At 44.0% G+C, this 14,687-nt stretch overlaps 1 protein-coding gene across 3 annotated transcripts in view; it reads right to left on the bottom strand.

Annotated features, from left to right (window-relative positions):
• LOC119160987 (cytochrome P450 3A4) overlaps positions 1-14,687 on the bottom strand; it is a 118,033-nt gene that overhangs the window by 20,107 nt on the left and 83,239 nt on the right. For 2 of the 3 annotated variants that reach the window (XM_075880280.1, XM_075880281.1), the window contains one exon: positions 1,273-1,576. In XM_075880280.1, the coding sequence (XP_075736395.1) occupies positions 1,273-1,576 (304 nt within the window). The remainder of the gene's footprint in view (positions 1-1,272; positions 1,577-14,687) is intronic. The other variant, XM_075880282.1, reaches the window with a different exon arrangement.

The following is a 14,687-nucleotide window of genomic DNA, read 5'->3' as shown; positions in this document are numbered from 1 at the left end:
GGCTCAGAAGTCAGAATGCTTGTACTTCTCGGTTTCGTGGATATCGAGGTATATAATGTGTGAGAAAACATGATTCAAAATGTCCTAGTTTGTAGCTGCTGTTATTACAAAGACTGTTCTTTTTTGTGAATCTTGGGAGAGGGGGCGGATGGCTGTCTGTACCCTATAGTGTTTTGTATTGCCACACTATCTCGTTATACTGTCTTCCCACTTCCCCTCGTCTACTGTGCGGTCATCAGTGGAGCATGCTGGGCAGTAATTTAGAGTGCAGCTCGGTCGGTAAGGCCTCGAGCTGTGTCAGACATAACAAGAAGAATATTACGAATATGATACTTGTACAAAGGAAGACCGCTAAATTTATGTTTGGAAAATCAAAAAGAGAACATTCCCTGTCGTTAGTAAGGCTTACCGTTAAAATAAGTGTACTCTCAAACACGTGGAAAATTAGTGGTTTTCGGAAGCACTTCTTATATAGCCTCATGAAAAGGCAAACTCGACTTCAATTGCCTTTTTTTGTAACACCTCTAAAAGCACGAACAGTTAGACAAACACACAGCTTTTCGCATGCGGCAATACTTTGTAAGACTAAATTTTACAAGAACAGCTTTTATCCGCACAACATAACCAAATGATATTCCTTCCCTCTTCATGTCAAATAATTTAGCATAAACAATACGCCATGTTTTAAACTATCTTTGTCATTTTATTGCGAATTTTCGTTGTGCTTAGAGACCTGTTGCTGTTAAGGCAGTATTCTTTTTGTCTTACCCAAGCATAAGTTTATCTGTGTTTACTTTGTTTATTTTATTTCTTATTACGCTTTATTTCTCTAATGTTTTTACCCGGAGTTTAACACAAAAGTTTCATTTCTTTTATTGTGCCAAGGAAGAATTTGGTTTTTCGCCCTGTAAATTGTGTAAAGCTGCTGGTCTCATAATACTGAAATTTCGAGCAATATTACGTGGAGGTACATACCATCCGGCCCAGTGATACCTTGAAAAGAATGTGCGAAAATTGACGAATAACGAGAATATAATGATTGAAAGTAACATTAAACGCAGAAATACATTTAAGCGAAGGATAAAGACAGCCAACAACTGTAGAACATCAGCAAAATTAAGCTTGCAGATTACTCTTTTTTGTCCGCGCAAAAAAAATCCTGCTATCCAAACTTAATGTCAAGAAAGCATCTCCCAGTAGTTTTGTTTGCCTAATAAAAGAAGGGAAATGTGTAGTGCGAAGACAAGGTTAGAGTACAAAAATAAACGTCACCATGATGGTGGTGTCCTTGACGCAGCGTCTGCTGATGAACAACACCACGGGCGGATAAATGCGCAGCGCCTCCTGGATGACCATGTCTAGTCGCTTGAGCTGCTGCACGCCCTCGTAGACGAGCTCACCGTCGGTCCCAAATGCGGCCTCGATCTCCTCGTGAAGCCTCTCCTGCTCATCGGGATGTGTTGCCAAAAGGTACATGAGGAAGCCAAGTGAAGTGGCCGTCGTCTCGAAGCCAGCCACGAGAAAGATGAAGGCGTTGCCAACCACGTGCCGGTCCTCAATGAGACGGACGTCTCTACTGCGCAGCAACATGTAGAATTGTTTCCCTTGCAAAAAAAACTTGCATCATATCTGCAGAATCTCTACAGTCCATCAGTCATCCGCGATACAGATTGTATGAAGATAAGTGACAAACTTTAGGTCAACCCTCTCTCACGTCCGAGTAGGCGATTGGTACACCCGTTCTGGAGAAAGTCTGCAGAGCATTTGTAGCTGTGGAGTATGCAGCAAGCCTGCGGAATATCTTTGGAACGTCTGCAGGAAGTCTACAGAAATTCTGCAGCACTTCTGCAGAATATCCGCAATGCATTGTCACTGTGAACAGAGTAATCAATAGCTACTATTTGTGTTAGCCCAAACATTCAAGGAACATGCCGCACCGAAGGGTATAATACCGCTCATACACCCACCAAACACGTGCCCAACACAAACGCAACAGCAGCAAAGTAAATACCAAACACATAGCTTCTCGCACTTCACAACCTAACAACAGCAACCCGGTATATATAGCCATGGTATTTTGGCAGGCCATTGAGTGCCGGTAGGAAAATACGTATGCTTCAAAATTTCACATTTATACATACGCAGAATAAGCGCATAATTATGGTGACCATGAGGTAACAAGAAAATACGCATATTTTTAATATATGTAGGGGAAATGTGCAATGTTCTTTTAATTAGCGACATTTAATTACCAGCTGAGAGGCTGTTCCTTGGGGATTCAGAAAAGCTGCAGCCTTTTTCGCAGACAATTTGCAGACTAAGGTGACTGGTGGGTGACTGAAAGGTGAAGCCCCTTTAGTGATTGTAATATAATGTGTAATGACCCATACTATATATATATATATATATTTACATTGCCCGCATTAACAGACAAGTCTGCTTGGCGTCTGCAGAAATTCTGCCGACTAGGTCTGTACGGGCGCGACTTGTGCGTAACTACAAGGTGAAGTGAAGTTCGTTATCGTTATGAATTGTGTCGTGACCCACAGTTGTATAGATATACGTATGTAATATATACATACACACAAACACACACATGACCCCCATAAACAGACATGTCTGTTCGGCGTCTGCAAAAGATCTGCTGAAAGGGTCTGTAGGGGGGTGACTGGTGGGAGACTGAGAGGTGACTGAGAGGTCAAGTCCATTTAGTGAATGTTATCGATTGTGTCATGACCCAGAATGTATAAATATATCGTATATACTATATGCATCCACACACGCGCTCAAAGGGCCCAGATTAACAGAAAATTCTGCTTACCCTCTAATCGACATCAGCAGAAAATCTGCAGACGAGGTCTGTACGGGGATGACCTGTCGGTGACTAATACGTGACTGAAAGGTGAACCTATTAAATCATTACAATCAAACGTGCCACCTTCCGAAATGTGTGCATACATACATATATGTATGTATGCACACATTTGAAGAAGTGCTCAACGGCCAAGTGAAAATTCACGATGAAGTGCTTGAACTAAAGAAACAGTTTATTGAATTGAGAAATATGGTACGTGATTTCATTACGGCACAAAAGGATTCCCAAGAACGCAGCATTCCCAGTGAAAAGGTGGGAACACTACAATCACTGGAACATATTGTAAACTTTCAAAACAAAAAGCTTACCGACCTCGAAGACCATTCCAGACGGTCGAATTTAATTATTCACGGTATTCCCGAGTGCCCTAGTGAAACCGATGCAACCCTGAGGGAAAAAGTGTTTAAGGAAATATTCACAGAAAAGCTTGGTGTGAAATGTGATTCCATCGGACGCACACACAGACTAGAAAAATAAACTGGTAAAAGGCCTATCATCCTCCACGTTTGGAATTTCAATGAAAAGAAAGAAATATTAGAAAATGCCCAAAAAACTGAAAGGATCGACGGTATCTATTCAAAATGATTATTCACAGTCGACACTTAGGAAACGAAAAATGCTGTGGGACAATGCTAAGAACGAAAAGCAACAAGGAAAAAAAGTATTCTTAGTACACGACAGGCTTATAGTAGATAAAGATACATTTTATTGGGATGAATTGCAAAACAGGCGAGTAAAAGCAGGAGACCGTCAATCTTCCAAGCCGCACGCATGACCTATTCAACAATATGTAACAAACAGTTAAGTCCACTAAATATTAATACCCGAAGCATTGTGAATAAAACTGAAGCGTTCGAAGTTCTTCTGCTGCAACATGATCCACATATTACGGTTGTTACCGAGACTTGGCTACATGAGCATTTGCCTAATGACGACGTCTTCCCTCCATCTTATACAGTTTTTTGTAAAGACAGACGCACTAGCGGAGGAGGGGTGGCTATATTGGTAAAACAGTGGATCGATGCTGTTTTGTTGGATGATCTTGTTGACATAGAATGCTTATGTATTAGGGCTACATGCTGGAGTCATTGTCTTGTTGTAATTGGGTTGTACAGACCCCCAGACGTTACTCCAGAATACCTTAGCACACTGAAAATTTATATGGCCAAATTTGAGAGTAAAAAGGTCTTACTGATTGGTGACCTGAACCTACCCAGAGTAGACTGGGAGCGCCTTGACGCCGGCATTAACACTTCAAAACATGTTAACATAGTGTTTGACATCATGCTTATACATGACCTATTGCAGGTAGTTCAGGTACCTACGCGCGTACAGAGGGATTCCACCTCAATATTAGAGATATTGTGTTTCTGAACCGCAATTTCTCCGAATATACAGTAGAGGTAAGACAAGGTCTTTCTGATCATAGCTATGTCTTCACTTCCTTTCCTCTTGTTCCAGCAACTGACCATAAAAACCCGGTATTTCACTGCTTTAAAGACTTTTCCAGGGCTAATGATGCAAACATAATTGAACACCTAGAAACATGTCTTACAAATTTTGATGACGTGAATGTTAGCGTGCTTTGGACACAATTCAAACAAATGTGTCATTTTTGTTTAGATATATTTGTGCCTTCCAAGCACAAAAAAAGTTAACAAACAAACACCATATATAAATTGCAACATCATTCATATGAAGCGCAATGTTAAGCGACTGAAAAAAAGGTGGGCAATGGCTGATTTGATACATGATGCACACAACAGTCTCGCTCAGACTGTCCGCAGCTCTGGGGAGTATTACTTTAAAACCTCCTTACCTAACTTCATTGCAAATGACCCCAGTAAATTCTGGAATTTTATCAGTGAAAAGAAAATACCTGTATCCCAAATATCGATTGATGGAACCAACGTCACCGATTAGAGAGACATTGCACGGCATTTTAATCAATATTTCCAGAGTGTGTTCAACACTTCTGATTTCAACTCTATATCTAATGCTACAGCCTTTACTTATGCTGAAGCGCTGTTTATTTCTTATCCAGGCGTGGTGTCTATGTTGCTAAATAAAGAAACTAAGGCATCCTGTGGTCCTGATAACATACCAAACGTGTTTCTACGACGATATGCTTTATCTCTAGCAAAGTTTTTGTTATTATTTTTTAATGTTCTTTGTTGTCTTCCCAGCTGCCCAGTGACTGGAGGGCAGCCGACCTTGTACCCATCTTTGAAAAGGGGGACCGCTTAGCACTAGGAAATTACCGTCTAATCTCACTAACTTCACAACGTCGTAAAATTATTGAACACGTCATAGCTACTAGTAAAAACAAGTGTATTGAAGAACGCTCTACATTAACCATGTATCAACATGGTTTTCGGAAAGAATTATCCACCGTAACTCAACTCGTCACACTGTTTCACTCTCTTGCATTAAACATCGATAGACACGGGAGGACAGATATGCTCTTCTTAGATTTCTGCAAAGCCTTCGATAAAGTTCTCCATAGTAAACTCATTTCCAAACTTAGAACAATAGGTATACCCGAAATATTCGTTTGTTGGATTTCTGCGTATTTAAATGATCGCGAACAGTACGTTGATGTAGGGGGCCAATATTCGGACAGTCTTCCGGTCACATCGGGCGTACCACAGGGCAGTGTGTTAGGCCCTTTGTTTTTTCTATTGTATATCAATCAATAATATTGTTGATGTTATTCACCCTAGTGTGGAAATAAGATTGTTTGCAGATGATTGTGTTTTGTTCAAAACTAACAATTTCAACGATCTCAGCACTAGCCTTTGCAATATATATGAATGGTGCAACATATGGAGAATGTGTCTCAACGCAAACAATACTTCCAGTGACTCGCCAAGAGAATCAACAATTGTATACATACATATCAGGGTCTTCACCACTGCAACAAGTAAACTCCTACAAATAGCTTGATGTGACACTCACTTCCAAATTTTCTTGGAATCTCCTTATTGATAATGTTTGTTCATCTGCCTTTCGTAAACTATGTCTTCTTAAACATAAGCTTCAAAGTGCTCCTACGAATTTTAAACTACTTTGTTACACAGCCCTTGTGCGGCCAAAACTAGAGTACGCGAGCATAGTATGGGATCCTTATACAAAACGTAATATATACACTCTTGAGCGTATTCAAAGAAAACCTGTTTAATTTATATTCAACAAGTACTCAAAGTTAGACTCACCCTCAGATTTAATGCTAGCCAACAACATTCCCTTACTGCAGATGCGAAGACAAAAAGCTAGATTAGAATTCTTTGATCAACTTTTGAACAAAAAAATAGCTCTAGACCCATACCCGTATTTGACACCCATTAGTAGCCGGCACACCCCACACCAACATCCTAAGGCCTTGATCCCATATTTTTATCGCACAGACCTACTGAAGTATTGGTACTTTCCAAGAACCATATGTGAATGAAACTGTCTTACTAATACATGTGATGAATGAACTAACCTACCAAACAACCTTCTTCGCCCTTTATTGTTTCATTTTGCAATTATTTTATTTCTATGTGTATTACCACCCTGCTTGGACATCGAGTCTGCAGTATAGAATAAATAAATAAATAAATAAATAAATAAATGTGTTACATACGGCTACGTGCCGCACTTTGGATGCACATTATCAGAAACGTATGCTTGCCGTCTGCTCGGCGTCTGCTCTGCAGACCAGGTCTACAGAAAGGTCTGTCTGCAGGAAAGTCAAACAACCCATGTAAGGGTTAAGTCTCCATGAACACTATATATATATATATTTATATATATATATATATATATATATATATATATATATATATACAACCAGCTCACGGCTGGTTATTTTTTCATCTACTTTTTCTTCTTAATTACATTCCATTGGTTCTAATACCTTCCCGTGTACATTACTTGGCATTACTAACATGGAAAAACGAGGCCTTAGGTATACCCTTCTTTCCCATATATATATATATATATATATATATATATATATATATATATAGATTACCCTTAGGTATCCACACCTTTTGTGTATATCAACAAAAGAGGTGTATACTTAAGGGCTAGTTTTCTGCCATGTGTAACACTGTATTAATAAGATGTAACATACAATATTGCCAAGGAAAGTATAAGGCCGTGCAAGCTCAGTGGAAGGGCATCGACGCGTTATTCGGAAGTCGCAGGTTTGAATCCCGTCCACAGCAAGTTATCTTTTAACCCTTTGTTTTTTCTTCATATTTACATTACAATTTGGCCTAATAACTTTTCCTATACTTTTTTGGCAATATGGTCTGTACAATGTAAGATTTTAATTTATATATATATACACTTTTTTTCGGCATAGAGTCCTGATGAAGGCCATACTCTAGGCCGAAACATCGAAATAATCCACGTTGTAACCGCTCACGGAAGATCTATTTGACTATGTGCAATGCTACGGCCACTCAACCACCATGCCTGCCTATACATACATACATACGTATTTGAATATATAAATATATATATATATATATATATATATATATATATATATATACATATATATATGTTTCAAAAGTACCCGCAATAATTTCTGTAGTCGCGCCATCTCGCGAGGCAGCGCTTCAGGTGCAGGAGTTAGTGGGCGATATAAGCTTTAAAAGCATAGCCCAGTTTTGGTTGCCTGTGGCCACTATTTGAGGCGCGACAAGCCATTGCGCATAAGTTTCTACTGCACCCTTGTCATAAAAAAATGAACGATTATTTGAAGCAGCGCGTTGAAGTTAAAGTTTACATCACGTTTTGTGTAAAATTGGAGTTAAAGAAAGGTAGAGATGCTCGAGACGCTTTAGAAAACGTACAATAACGTCACGTTGAAACAGCATGTTTTTAAGTGGCACGATATATTCTGGGAAACTCTGGTATCAGTCAACAATGACGGCTGTTCAGGACGCTGATCGAAATCACAAACGGATGACTCGGTGTAGAAATTGGGTCTAATATAGGTTGTGGATCGATGAAAAAGTTTTCGGATGATCGCGGAGAAGTGTGTAATGCCCACAAAAAATCATTCATCAGATTTTGACGAATAATATTTTAGTGAGGAATGTTTTTGCGAAAATAGTCCTGATAATTGAGTTGATGGAGGAGACACAGCGCGCTGATTGTCTCCGAGCCAAAATAGGTGTGGCGGCAATGCTGCATCCTCTGTACAGTCTCAATCTGGCAATATCAGACTTTTTGTCTCCAATGGTGAAAGAAACCATCCCAGAAACCCTGCAAGAAACGATGAAGATGGCAAAAGCACATTCGACGACCTCTTCGAAGGTGGTTCTCATTGGTGGCTTCCTGTGCTCCTTCAACATGGAAGAAGGAAGGTTCAGGAGAGGCCCTCGCAATGTGCGAGCTGCAGAGCGAGAAATGCGGCGGAGGTCACGTGCTTTTGCAGGGGCATTGTGGGATTCCTCAGTTACGCTATCGTCTCGTATCCTCTGCATCACCACTCACATGTCCATGTTGTTGATAGCCAGCTAGAGTTCTGAATGCGCAATTTATGCAGCTGTTGCACTTCAGGGGTGATACAATGTGCCAGAAGCTCACAGTGAGCGTTGGTCTTCACGGTTGCGAGTTTAGTTCATATCGCTTGGGGTCGAAAGTGGTCGTTTTTGAAGCTCGTGACCACTTCCCGAAAAATGGGTGGCGCTGCAGCTTCGCTGTTTTCCTTCGGCTTTGTACTGTTGCGTGCCTCAGCGATGAAAGGCTGAAATTCCAAGACGAGAACGGCCGCCCTCTTCATTCGAGAGCCATTCCCCATTAAGGGAGTCGCAACTATTGTAAACCAGTAAGTGGGCCACTGTGCTGAGCAGAGCTTGCCGAGTCAAGAATAAGAGACGTGCCTGACAGTAAGGCAATTTAACGATTGAATTATTGCATCAAGTTTGCGTTTGCCGCGCGGTAACCTCATCCTTGGCCAAAAGTTGGTCGATATGGTGTGGTAAGTAAGAAGTTTACTCAATGAGTCGACGTCATCGAACGCACTCAAGACAACCTGATAACACGAACACTTTCTTTATAACGGACGGGGACAAGAACATGCACAAAAAATCTAAGAACACATCAGGATAATACGAGGTTGAAGAGCTTCTATTGAGGCGTTCCTGTCCACGCGAAACGTAAGTCAACATCTTAACACTCAACACACTTCACTCCCGCACCACCAAGTTTTCAAGACGACACTCACGCTCACCGTCATTGCGGTGACCGTAGCACGGGGCAACGTGGCGTTGAGTCCGTCGTGGTAGCGTCCATGGTGGGAACACGCCTTCTCGTGTAGCTCGCTGGTACGAGTTTACGTCGATGCCCCGCACCCTGACATTTTGCTGGTGTTCAGGTCATGCTCGAGCGGGGCGAGCGCCCAGGACATGGGGTCGAAAGCCCCGACAACCATCAAAGCCATCCACGCACACTCTCTCAACTTTCGTCTTCTTTTTCTCTTCTGAGTTTCGATTCGGCGCTCAGGGTTTTGCCCCTATGGCTCGCTCGTCACAGGCATCACAATCTTCCATCCTGTTTTAGAAAGTTGTACGCACTTTGGCTGCTGCTGTTGAACTAGTTCACAGAGCGTGTAGTATGACGATGCTGAAGGATGTAGAGGTGGTATCAGATAGACACTTTGTTTGCCGAGATTCATTCATCCAGTTCAAAGTCCATTGCCGAGTCAAAGGTCAGACGCACAAGTTGGAAACAGAGTTGCACCAATGTTATAGGCTGGATTGTTTAAGTATTTTGCCGGCACTTATGGAGCACTCCAATAAACACGAGAAGCGCACTATTTGCTGCATTCGTTCCGATGTCACTTTGACTATATTCTCTACATTTCACCAAGCAACATGTTTTGCACTGATTTGACATGAGCCCATCTCAAAAGTGGATGGCGATGCAACTTATTTTGTTGTCATATGACATGTCACAATACCTAAGAGGTGCCAGTAGGCATCATAAAAGTATAGATTCAATGAGAGGACAGGAACGCTCGATATCGATGCATCAGGTTTATAGACTGATTCTTTTTTCTTCCAAGTGCTCGCGAAGAACCAGCGTTCTTCTTTTCGGCTCGCTTCTGAGTAACGCGGAGCTTTGTCGATCCTCCTAAGATCCAACCTCCATTAGTCAAACATGAAATCTTTACTTGAGTCTCCGGCTGGGGGGTACCCACAACACGGCAAGCTTCCTCTGGTTGGATGCCCATCTGTTCTGAAGTGGTACCAATAGCCACATATCGGGCTTATGGCATTCCTAACTCCGCTAGTGCTTCAGGGGTTCAGGTCTTTCTTGCCTGACGTTTTTCCTTGCGGCTGTATTTCAGGAATGTCATCACGAACTTGCTTTACCTTGAGCTTCTGAACGATCCCTTCAGCCGGTAAGGTAGTTGTCTGACTTGGGCCTAGCATACACCCTGCTTGCGTGCTTTCGCGAAGGACACAAGCTTCCTGTACGTCAACACTATCGTGGTTACTGGCTGCGCTTTCGTTCACATAACTCCTGCTAGCGTGACCATTTGGTGGTTCTGAAGTCACAGACTGATATCTGTTCACAACAGTCTTAGTTTGACTAAATGGTCCTAACTCGGGAAGGCAAAGACTAACATGCTCTCTATCACTGCACACTGTGTTGTCGCCACATGCTCACTTCGCAGCTGTTTTTGCAGACGGTGTACCTGGAGCAAACCCGTTCAGTTCTTTATCATTCACGTTTTTTGCGTGTGACTGGCAAATTTTCGACAAAAGCAGCGATATATGGTTTGTCTGGCTGAGAATCTACCCTATCCACCTCATTAGCTTTGTTAAGCGCAGCCCTAAGTCTGGAAATCTCTTGTATGTATGAGGTAGCCGTGCGGATTTCCGACAGTAGCTTCTCTCCTTTCCGTCTTACACACACATAGTCAATGTCATCTATGCTTATGTACTGCAGTTCAAAATCAATCCTCTCGCGTTCCTCTTCGAGGTCTTCTCGCAACACTCACTCTAAAACGGAGCAAGACCAATTAACCTTCCCTCGACTACATAGTAGTCTTTGCAAATTATCAGCCATCTTGAGTGCGACGGTTGTTCGGCGGGAAGATGGTAAGTGCCGATCCTGGCAAGGCATGCCAATTGTGGTGCGTAAAGGGATTTACTCACCAGGCTCCGGTCATCGGACGCACTCAAGAAAACCTGATAACACGAAGGCGTTCTTTATATCGGATGGGCACAAGAACACACACGAAGAAATCTGAAAAAAACATGAGGACAATACGAGGTTAAAAAGGGTCTATTGAGAAGTTCCTGACCACGCGAAACGTAAGTCTACACCTTAACACTCAACGCACTTCACTCCCACGCCACCAAGTTTTCAAGATGACACTCACGAACACCGTCGTTGCGGTCACCGTAGCACCGGGCAACGTGGCGTTGAGTCCGTTGTCGTAGCGTCCACGGTGGGAACACTCCTTCTCGTGTAGCTCACTGGCTCGAGCTTACGTAGATGTCCCGCACCCTGACATCTTGCTGGCGTCCAGGTCACGCTCGACTGGGGACAACGCCTAGGACACGGGGTCGAAAGCCCCGACAACCATCGAAGCCGGCCACGCACGCTCTCCGAACAGTCGTCTTCCTTTTCTCTTTATTTTAATTCGGCGCTCAGGGTTTTGTCACGATGGCTCGCTCGTCGCAGTCATAACAATGGTCATGATCAACGGTCGCGCGCTGGTGCAAACGATACTTATGTGCACATAGCAGTCGTGCACGCACGGGTTTAGATACGCTTCATCTGGCTAAGTAGCAAGATCAAATAACATTTCACTCTTACACTATACACTATGTACTATACTCCGAACTTGCCGTCTCTGCCGAAGAAAACGGCCTGTTCGTGGTGACTCTTCGCCCAATTTCCGCTGTCGCTCTCTTGAATTCAGAGGATTACCCCTAGTTCCAAGCTGTAAGTTTATTGCAGATGCGCAATATTTGCCGTTATGAGGCTGCGAATGTCACACTGACACTCTACAAGAGAGTACTGCAGCACGCTTGCTCTTTTAAAATCAGCACAAAAGTTCCACTTTTCCAGGTCGTCTTTGAGATGACTGGGGGAGTTCGGCGCGTCGGACATCAGCTCGCGCCGCTCGCCTTCCTCTTGCCGGTGCCAGTTGCCCATGCGCAAGCCATCGAAGAATGACCAACCTTGCGAGGAGGAGTCCTCTGCCCTTTCCCACTTCCTGCTTCACAAAATGTGACGTAACGGCCTCTCCACTGAATATTCCTTCTTCCATGGTCCTCAATAATAAGGTGAAGCACTGGCAATGGCGCATTGAACCAGGGTGACAGTAATTGAAAAAGATCTAAAAAATATTTCTTGAGATTGCAGAAATTATTTTAAAAGTAAAATTTCCGCAAACATTTCAGTCAAATATATATATATATATATATATATATATATATATTATGACGACTCGGTTGTAGCGAGGTTTATAGGCCGTGAACTCGGGAACGAACAAGCGCAACGGACCCGACAAAGAAGCGCTCGTGCCAAGCAGATGATGATTGTCAGCCAGAACATATGATGATGATTGACTGCTGTTCAGATGAGGATGAAGCGCATAATAGATGCCTACACTGATTCCCCCCCCCCCCCGTGGAAGCGGCCAGCCTGGCCGCTGCGGGCGGGTAGTCAAGGTGACGAGGAACGCCGTGTGAAAAGCTTCATGCGGGAAACGTGTACAATTTCGGTGCTGCGGTAACGGCGGTCAGTTGGCACGACAAGAGGCGTCACACGATAGTTGACAGGTGAAGTCTGCTCTAAAACAACATATGGGCCGATGAATCGAGGCTGGAACTTGTCGCAGAGACCAGGTGTGCGAATTGGTGTCAATAGCAGCACCTCGTCACCCGGTCGGAATGATACCACACGATGAGAGGTGTCGTAGACGGCCTTCCTTGCTTGTTGCGTAGTTTCCGTGTTCATACGAGCGCGCTGGCGGCACTGGGCAAGGCGAGAAATATATTCTTCGCAAGAAGATGGTGATGTAGGGCCATTGCTGGTGAAGAAGGAAACATCGATAAAGAAAGTAGGTGAACGTCCGTAAACGAGATAAAACGGTGAGTAGCCTGTTGTGCGCTGAACAGCGGTGTTGTAGGCGAAAGTGAGGAACGGTAGAAGTTTATCCCAGTTTCTGTGATCCGGTTGAATGTATACGGCGATCATGTCGGCAAGGGTTCGATGAAATCTCTCGGTCAGACCATTTGTTTGAGGATGGTAGCTAGACGCCATCTTGTGTGTGGTACCAGAAACGCGAAGAACTTCACCTAAAAGCTGTGATAAGAACACCTTTCCACGGTCACTCAGAAGTACACGAGGTGCACCATGACGTAGTATTATGGCCTGAAGGACGAAGTCAGCAACTTCCGATGCTGAACCAGTAGCTACTGAAGTTGTCTCGGCGTAGCGTGTCATATGGTCTACGGCGGTGACTATCCATCTATTTCCAGCACCAGTAACAGGAAGGGGTCCATAAAGATCGACACCGACGACCTCGAAAGGTGTTGTAGGGCACGTCATTGGCTGTAACTGACCAGCTGGGGGAGATGTCGGAAGTTTGCGAAGTTGGCATGGAGAGCAGGAACCCACGTACTTTGCTACGCTGGTAGAAATCCCAGGCCAATAAAAGCGGCTTCTAATGCGGTCGTAGGTTTTTTGAAAGCCTAGGTGGCCAGCAGTTAAATCGTCATGAAAGGCGTTAAGTACATGATGTTGAAGAGCGCGTGGCAGAACAGGTACCCAGCGTGTGCCGTCAGGATGATATATGTGACGATACAGCACACCGTCCTGAAACTTGAAGTGCTCGAGTTGTCGACGAAGGCGTGCATTGGGTGGACGCGTAGCTCCTAAAAGGTGGTCTATAATGCGCCGACAATACGGGTCAGCCTGCTGGTGAGAACTGAAGGGTTGTTCATCGTCGATTGGCGGTTGGTGCAGCGAGGCGAGCAAGGCAACAGAAGTGGGAGTCACGTCCGCACTGGTGTCGTTGGAGGTGGCAGCTGGAGTGTCGAACGACGCTGTAGGTAGTGGGCAACGAGAAAGAGCGTCGGCGTCTTGATGTTTTTTGCCCGATTTATAAATAATCTCAAACTGATACTCCTGCAGGCGTAAAATCCAACGACCCAAGCGTCCGGACAAGTTCTTCATTGTAGAAAGCCAGCATAAGGCGTGGTGGTCCGTTACGATGGTGAATTGACGGCCGTACAGATAAGGACGGAACTTTTGTATGGACCAAACCACAGCGAGGCACTCCTGCTCAGTGATGGTATAGTTTTTTTCGGTAGAAGTTAGCACTCGGCTAGCATATGCGATGACCCTTTCCCGTCCAGAGTTATCGCGTTGGAGGAGAACAGCACCTATACCGCAGCCGCTGGCGTCGGTATGCAGGAGTGTTGGGGCGGTGTCATCAAAATGGCAGAGTACAGGCTCTGACGTCAAAGCTTTCTTCAATAGGTGAAACGCCGACTGACATTCCTCGGACCAGACAAAGGGTGCATTAGATGCAAGTAGTTTGTGAAGTGGCGCAGCTATTGAAGCGAAATTTTGTATGAAGCGACGAAAATATGATGCGAGGCCAAGAAAACTTCGCAAATCCTTAAGTCTTGTGTGGCATGGAAATCGAAGGACGGCAGCGATCTTTTCGGGGTCAGGGCGAATACCGTCCTTGCTGACGACATGACCGAGAACCTTGATGGATTTGGTGGCGAAACGGCACTTCTTAGTGTTGAGCTGCAGACCCGCACCGGCGAGGCAT

The sequence above is a fragment of the Rhipicephalus microplus genome, chromosome X (genome assembly GCF_043290135.1).
Source record: "Rhipicephalus microplus isolate Deutch F79 chromosome X, USDA_Rmic, whole genome shotgun sequence".
Lineage (NCBI taxonomy): Eukaryota > Metazoa > Arthropoda > Arachnida > Ixodida > Ixodidae > Rhipicephalus > Rhipicephalus microplus.
The sequence above is the reverse complement of the archived record's forward strand: the minus strand, read 5'-3'. Positions and strand labels throughout refer to the sequence as shown.